Source organism: Amblyomma americanum, chromosome 5, assembly GCF_052857255.1.
Source record: "Amblyomma americanum isolate KBUSLIRL-KWMA chromosome 5, ASM5285725v1, whole genome shotgun sequence".
Taxonomy (NCBI): domain Eukaryota; kingdom Metazoa; phylum Arthropoda; class Arachnida; order Ixodida; family Ixodidae; genus Amblyomma; species Amblyomma americanum.
Window position 1 is genome coordinate 101,616,147 of NC_135501.1, and position 8,482 is coordinate 101,624,628.

General features: G+C 51.7%; 1 protein-coding gene across 1 annotated transcript; it reads left to right on the top strand.

Annotated features, from left to right (window-relative positions):
- The first annotated feature begins 6,643 nt into the window (after positions 1 to 6,643).
- Positions 6,644 to 7,882, top strand: LOC144134077 (uncharacterized). The gene has a single exon (XM_077667066.1). The coding sequence runs from the start codon at positions 6,644 to 6,646 to the stop codon at positions 7,880 to 7,882; it is 1,239 nt and encodes a 412-aa protein (XP_077523192.1).
- The last annotated feature ends 600 nt before the right edge of the window (positions 7,883 to 8,482 follow it).

Here is an 8,482-nt window from a genome sequence, read left to right on the forward strand (position 1 = left end):
TTATAAAGATACCGTAGGCAAGCGTGGTAAAAGGCTATTCTGAATATCCTGAATGGCAAGATTTTCATTAACTTTCTCTGCTCCAGGCCTTCCAACCAAGAGTAGCGGCCGCACAGAGTAAGACTGTGCTTAATCTTAGCATGATATTGACACGAGGATTGGAAGTAGAAGAAGAAAGAGATCGCAGCCTCTAGAAATAGACGACGCTGAAGTGTAGGTCCGTTTCTCTGGTGCCCTCGTTCAGCCGCTGCAGTTCCTTTTCAGTGTAACAACTGTTACACATCTGGTGGAGGTGCTGGGTACGCTTCCCGACCTGCGTACGCCTACGAGATAAAGACGGCACTCACACCGGTCCATCAGCGCCCAAGCCGCCGCCTCCGCGGTGAGACACCCGAGTTCGGACCTCTTGACAAACCGACGAAGAAGACGCAGCCTCGACCGACGGTCCCACCGGAAATGGCCACACACAGTAGGTTCCCGGCGCCCATCCTCTACCACACGCCGCGAACACCGCCATCTTTTCGCGGCGACGTGTACGAAGATGCGGAAGACTGGCTGGACACCTTCGAGCGGGTCGCCCGCTACAACGGTTGGAGCGACGACCGTAAGCTCCATAATGTGTATTTTGCGCTCGAGGACTCCGCTAGGACATGGTACGAGAACCACGAGAGCAACCTGTCCACCTGGGTAACATTTCGCCAAAATCTCATAGCTACATTCCCCAACGCAGACCGCCGGGAGAAAGCTGAAGCTGCGCTTCGCTCCCGTAACCAGCGGACTAACGAAAGCATCCGCATGTATGTAGAGGACATGACGCGCCTCTTCAAGCGTGCTGACCCATCCATGGCGGAGGGGACGAAACTTCACCACCTCATGCGCGGGGTCAAGCAGGAACTTTTCGCCGGTCTTGTGCGCAGTCCACCGCGTACTGTTGCCGAATTCCTCACGGAAGCGACTACCATGGAGACGACGCTCCTGCAACGAGCCCGGCAATACAATCGGGATGTAAGCACGCTTGGGCCCGCTGTTTCTTCGATGCCGCTAGAGAGTGATGCGGCCGCTTTACGGGACCTAATCAGGTCGATCGTCAGGGAGGAATTACAAGCATTTCAGCTGCCTCCCAGCGCGCCGTCTGTTACATCGCTGTCTGAAGTCGTCCGGGACGAGGTGCGCCTAGCAGCACAGCGGCAACAACTGCCTGCGATCCCAAGACAGACTGAGGTCAGACCAACCTATGCATCTGTCCTCTGCCGGGCCCCAACGCCAGGCTACGACGTGAATACCGCGACTCACGCAGCGCAGCAGTCTGGTCTTTCCCGTGTGCCTGCTCGACCAGCTTATCAGCGGCCACGGAAGTGTGAAGTGTGGCGTGCACCGGACCGGCGGCCCCTTTGCTACCACTGTGGTGAGGCGGGACATCTTTACAGGGCCTGCCCGTACCGCCGAGTGGGTCTGCGTGGTTTCGCGCCCGACGACCCTTGCCCCCGGAATGGCGAACGACCATTCGAAATTGAAGCTCATCTGTCGGCCCGTCAGAGGCCTGGGACATACGGTCGCTACGATCCTAGCTCATCATCTCCGCTGCGTTACCGTTCCCCAAGCCCTCGCCGAGACGCCGGCTACCCTGAGCGGCGTTCTCCCAGTCCACGCCGGGAAAACTAATTCCAGCGGTCTCCGGAGGCAAGGCCGCTGCTGTCGGGAAAACTGAAGATCCTCCGCCGCAGATATACCGATACGCTGATTCCTCACCGGGGCAGGGTAGCGACAGCATCCGACGCGCTACTTTTGATTTGCGTGTGACGATTGATGGAACTGACACCATCGCTTTACTTGATACTGGGGTTGACTATTCCGTGATGAGCCACACCCTCGCCCAGGAATTGAGCCAAGTTTTGACACCATGGTTGGGCCCTAGCATTCGCACGGCTGGAGGTCACCTCATTAGCCCGGCCGGAAGGTGCACAGCCCGAGTCGGCTTCCGCGGTTTCGTCTACGTAAGTGAATTCGTTGTGTTGAGCGAGTGTTCGAGAAATTTGATCCTGGGCCTCGACTTTCTACAGGCAAACGGTGCTGTGATCGATCTACACGAGGCGCGAGTCACATTTTCGACGAAGCAAGCCGTGGCGCACAGTAACACAGAAGGCCCAGGCGTCAACGCTCTGCGTATAGTCGAAGACGACGTAATGCTGCCACCACGGTCCAGTGTGCTGGTGTTAGTGAGGAACGACTCGTTTCACGACTACGAAGGTATTGCGGACAGTCACCCTTCGCTGTTGCGCGAGAAGGGTGTGGCTATCGCGCGCGGTCTTGTTGAACTGAATGACGGCTGTGCGACAGTTTTTCTGACTAATTTCACGAACGAAATTCAGCACCTCGCCAAGGGAACGGCCGTCACCTTTCTCGACGAAGTGGATAGGTTGCCGAATCTGTGCCCCGTACAGGTGAATCTTCACGACAATGCCGCGCCAAGTAACGCCCTTCAGAACGTTAAAATCAACCCGGAGTTGTCACCTCATCAGAAGAACCTTCTGTCGTCGCTGCTACTTGATTTTAAAGATTGCTTCGCGGCGAGCTCCAAGGTCGGACGTACGCCGGTAGCCAAGCATCGCATTGTCACCGATTCGGCTACGCCACCAGTTTGTCAGCGTCCATACCGCGTTTCGCCTAAAGAGCGCGAAGCTATTAGGACGCAAGTCGATGAATGCTTGCAGACGACGTTATACAGCCGTCAACAAGTCCGTGGGCGTCGCCGGTGGTCCTGGTGAAAAAGAAAGACAACACGTTGCGATTCTGTGTTGATTACAGGAAACTGAATAATGTTACCAAAAAGGACGTATACCCACTCCCGAGAATCGATGATGCCCTTGACCGACTCCGGGACGCCAGGTTCTTCTCTTCCTTAGATCTGAAAAGCGGATATTGGCAGATCGAGGTGGACGAGCGAGACCGCGAGAAAACGGCTTTCGTGACACCCGATGGTCTGTACGAATTTAAGGTGCTCCCGTTTGGACTTTGCTCCGCTCCGGCCACATTTCAACGCATGATGGACACTGTTTTAGCTGGTTTGAAGTGGCAGACGTGCCTTGTGTACCTGGACGACGTGGTCATCTTTTCGTCTAGCTTCGAACAACACTTGCAGCGATTGCGCATTGTCCTTCAAGCTCTTCAGTCTGCACAGCTAACGATCAAGCCAGAGAAATGCCATATCGTCTTCGAGGAGCTCCGTTTCTTAGGACATGTTGTCAGCGCACAAGGTGTTCTTCCAGACACCGACAAGACTTCCGCCGTCTCCAGTTTCCCACGCCCAACCGACAAGAAGGCCCTCCGACGTTTTTTGGGCCTCTGCTCGTATTACCACCGCTTTGTTAAAGATTTTTCTCGCCTAGCTGAGCCATTGACTGCCTTGACTCGAGATGACACACCCTTCGTATGGGGAAGTGCCCAAGACGCAGCCTTCGAGGAATTCCGCTGCCGCCTTCAAAGTCCACCAATACTAGCTCATTTTGACGAGAACGCAGAGACTGATGTCCACACTGACGCCAGCAATGTCGGCCTCGGAGCGATCCCCGTACAGTGGCAGGACGGCGCAGAGCGAGTAATCGCCTACGCGAGCCGCACACTTTCTCGATCGGAACATAACTATTCGACGACCGAAAAAGAGTGCCTTGCCGTCATCTGGGCTCTGAGTAAGTTTCGACCTTACATTTACGGCCGACCGTTTTGTGTTGTCAGCGATCATCACTCGCTATGCTGGCTGGCCAGCATTCAAGACCCTTCTGGCCGGCTGGCCAGATGGAGCCTCCGTTTACAGGAGTACTACGTTACGGTCGTCTATAAATCGGGTCAGCAGCACCAGGACGCGGACTGTTTATCACGTGCGCCCGTGGAACCGGCTACGCAAGACATCCCCGAAGATTGCCTTGTTCTTTGTGCCATTAGCATCTCCCGCATGACGCAGCTTCAACGAGCAGATTCTGAGTTTGAATTCTCATGTACCTCGAGTGTTTCGTCGTGGACTACAGACCTTCATTCTGCGGCGTGGAGTCCTCTACAAGCGCAACTTTGACAGCAACAAAGAGACGTTTCTGCTTGTTGTGCCATCCCAGTTACGCTCCGAAATCTTAAGCGCTTGTCATGATGAACCATCCGGCGGCCACTTGGGGGTTAGTCGCACACTGCCAAAGATTCGGCTTAAGTTTTACTGGCCCAATTTACTCCCATTCGTGCGTAGATACGTAACAACGTGCCGGGATTGCCAACGGCGCAAATCTCCTCCTCTGAAGCCAGCCGGCTTTCTACTGCCCATAGCACCACCAAAGACCCCTTTTCAGCAAATTGGCATAGACCTCCTCGGCCCTTTTCCGAAGTCGACCAGAGGAAACCGGTGGATTGCTGTCGCGACAGATTATTTGACCCGATACGCTGAGACCACGTCACTTGCAAACGGTACTGCTGCTGAAGTCGCCGACTTCTTCGTCCACAACATCGTCCTGCGTCATGTCGCTCCTGCAGCTATCATTACTGACCATGGAGCTGCATTTACGGCCCGCTTCACTCAGGCTGTACTCAAGCTCACGCACACCAGCCATAGACGTACAACAGCCTATCACCCGCAGACAAATGGCTTGGTAGAACGCCTCAACAGGACCTTGACCGACATGCTTTCCATGTATATTGATATCGAGCACAAGAAATGGGACGAAATTCTCCCATACGCAACATTCGCGTATAATACCGCGCAGCAAGAGACGACGCAGTCCACTCCGTTCGAATTAGTCATGAGTCGACAGGTTACCACCACCCTCGATGCTATGCTACCCGTGGACCCCCCTGACAGTGAGCGTGAACTTGTTGTCGACGTCGCCACCTATGTTCAGCGCGCGGAAGAAGCACGGCAACTGGCCAGACACGGCATTCACTGTCAGCAGCAGATCGATGCTGACCGCTACAACCTTGGACGCCGCTACGTTACCTACCACCCAGGCGACTATGTGTGGGTTTGGACGCCCGTTCATCGTCGCGGGCTGTCCGAAAAGTTACTGCGCCGCTACTTCGGCCTTTACCTTGTCCGCCGCCTCAGCGACGTAGCGTACGAAGTTGCGCCAGCCTCGCCAGCTCGTTCATCGCACAACGGCAAGCGCAGCGACGTTGTGCATGTGGTGCGAATGAAGCCGTACTACGAGCGACCCCCCGAGTGACTTTCCGGCTGCATGTAGTCATATTCCGTGACGTCAGACACGTGGTGTACCTCTTGAACACTTTTTCTCCCCGCTATTCGGTCTGAAGGTAACACCGCATCGGGGCGATGCTCCTGAAGAAGGGGCAGTGACACGAGGATTGGAAGTAGAAGAAGAAAGAGATCGCAGCCTCTAGAAGTGGACGACGCTGAAGTGTAGGTCCGTTTCTCTGGTGCCCTCGTTCAGCCGCTGCAGTTCCTTTTCAGTGTAACAACTGTTAAAACATTATATCGAGCAGCATGTGGTCTCTGGTCACTGGTCGTAGCCGAACCGCTGACCAACCGCTGTTGGTCAGTATTTTTGCCGTTTAAAGCCTGTAGCTATATTATTTATGACCATTTTCATTTTTATTTATAGGCTGCGTGCGCAATTTAATAAGAAATATTAACTTCCGTCTGCACGACTTTTAGATACTCTGTGTGCAGCTATAAGTTTGCCGAAATCTGTAGATTCTCTTTTTAGTTATAGTATATACGTATATACTGTACCTGTATACAGGCAGAGCCCTATGGCTTTGGGTAAGAGCCGATTTCTCCAAAAAATGTCTTTTTTAGAGAACACACAAGGGTAAAGCAATCAGCTGCTCGTTAAGATATACGTATAACTATAAGAAATGGCATAAAGAATGTACGCTTAATTGCTTACTCCAGAGTAGTGTTCGTTCAACTGGCTTTTAACGTTGCATGATCATCACGTGGAATTATTTCGTGATGCGTTCAAACGTTTGCTTTTAAAAGCGAGAGGTCAAAACACAGATAGTGACCAAAAATTTATCCGACAACAGGTACTAACGTTTTCAATGCTTATGTCGCTCCGCTCCAGGGCTCTTTCTCCGTTATGTCAACTGAATATTCTTGCACTGTACAAGACAGGCATGTCTCGGATGCATGCCAAGTGCTGCGTACGAGTTTGGCGGTTTATGCGACGAAATAATACTCTAGTTACACGGCTGGCTTAACTGCGGTTATGCTTAACCGAGGTTACCGAGCTTAACCACTGTTAACGCGATCCGCGGTTTACTGCTTTTACACAGCGGCTAGAGGCGGCTGTTATTAGTCACTAGCGCCCTCTAGGGTAAAACAATAAAAATGACGCGGCGATCGGCAAAATAGTCGCAGTTCACAAATGAGAGCAGCATTTTCGCCACGTTGCTTTTTAAACATGATTTCTTAGAACAAAATACACTTTACGGCGTGCAGAAGACTCGTGTGAGATATTTTTCAGCCTACGCCTGCTTCGGTAGAAGGGCGGCAGGCTAAAACAGTTTGTAAACATTGGTGCCACTCTCGTTCTTTCTCGAAATCTCTCGTGGAATGCGCTCATTCATCCACAGCGTTGCCTGTACTCCCGACTGCTGCGGTGTTTTGTGTAGCATCGGCCGTGCACATACTGCTGCATGAGCAGTAATGGCTTTGACCATGCCAGTCGTCAATGAAAGCGGCGAAGATGAGGCATTCTGGACCTTCTTCATGTCCATGCAAGCAAGGCTTCAACAGCGGCGAATCCGGGAGCGCCAAGTTTTCGCTGAAGTGGAAAGACTTAATATGGAGGGAAGACGTGCAGAAAGGCGCCGTAAACAGCTCATGGTGATCACTGCGCGAATCGCTTTGCGTGACAGGTGCCTATGGGCTTATCCACGAGGTTCGTCATGGTGGGAAACAACCCAGCCTCACCTCTCGGAGGACGACTTTCGAGGACACTTCAGAATGAACAGACACACATTCAATTATGTGGTGAGCGTTTGTGACTGCATGAGGCATGTCGACACAAACATGCGCGATGCGATCCCTTTGGAGAAAAGGGTAGCCATCGGGATCTACAGGTTGGCGTCTTCTGCCGAGGACAGAACTGTGGCCAACGTATTCGGAGTTAGCCGTGCTTCGGTTAACATCATCTTTCGTGAGCTTTGCGCCGTTATAGTTCGTGTCCTCGAGTCGCGATTTGTGCGCTACCCACGACGGCACGAGTTGGAGGAGCACGTTAGGCAATTTGTAGCAGTGACCGGATTTCCCCAAGGTGTGGGAGCCTTAGATGGTTGCCACATTGAGGTGAGCCCACCCAAAAAACAAGCTGCGGATTACTATAATTACAAGGGTTGGTACTCTGTGATCCTTCTTGAAGTGGTGGACTATTCATATAAGTTTATTTATACAAAAGTTGGAACACCCGGAAAGAACCATGACTCTGATGTGTTCCTCAAGTTACGTCTCCCAAAGGTGCTGTCCAGTGACCTGTTCCAGCTGGGAAAAAGAACATTCAATGGAGTGTCAGTTTGCCCTGTAATAATAGCAGATCAGGCTTTCCCACTGCAAACCTATGTGATGAAGCCATTTCCGCAGCCAGGGCCAGCAGGTTCTCCGTCACAAGTTTTCAACTACCACCTGTCCAGTGCGAGACGGGTTGTTGAAAACGCATTTGGCCGTCTGAAGGCACGTTTCAGGATTTTATTGAAAGGCACGGAGAACAAACTTGTCAATGTGAGACTTATCATTCATGCGTGCTGCATAACATGTGTGAACAGCTCGGGGATCGGTGTGATTCAAGCTGGATTGAATGCATGCACTCTGCTGAGGTCAACAGGCCTCAGCCAGCATGCACAACTAGCCGGTATACACCAGGTGGTGCAGAGGTTCGAAATGTTTTAGCAAATTTCCTTGCTGGCAACTGAACAATACACCACCTGGATCGTGTCCATGAAGTCGCTTCAGTGGGCTGTGAGCCGAAGACTGTGCCCTGTTTTTCATTGTGTATTTTATTTTGTACTGAAGTTCCTAACGAGTTTGCTACATAAGTTGTTTTGAATTGCTAATATGATTGTGAGTACAGCTTTGTTGTGAAACCCTGTTCTTCTTTCACGCTTTATATTCGCCATTTAATCTGATTACTGCACTGTGATGTTCAAAGCAGAACATTATATCTCGTCCTGCCTTGTTGAAACACATGAAACTCATAAATATAGGTTCAGCTATTCCGTGCTTAATTTTAGTGTCTTTGCTGATGTATTGAGGACAGAGGTTATCACATCAGGCCGTCTCTTTGTTGCATTGTTTTGTTGACAATGTGTAATGTTTCGTTTATGACGGTTCAACGTCCCAAAGCGACTCAGGCTATGATAGACACTGTAGTGAAGGGCTACGGAAATTTTTATCACCTGGGGTTCTGTAATGTGCACTGGCATCGCACAGTGTACGGGCCTCTAGAATTTCGCCTCCATCGAAATTCGACCACCGCAGCCGAGATTGAGC

Excerpts from the sequence above, each read along its gene's own strand:
- LOC144134077 (XM_077667066.1), top strand. The coding sequence starts at position 6,644 with ATGGCTTTGACCATGCCAGTCGTCAATGAAAGCGGCGAAGATGAGGCA.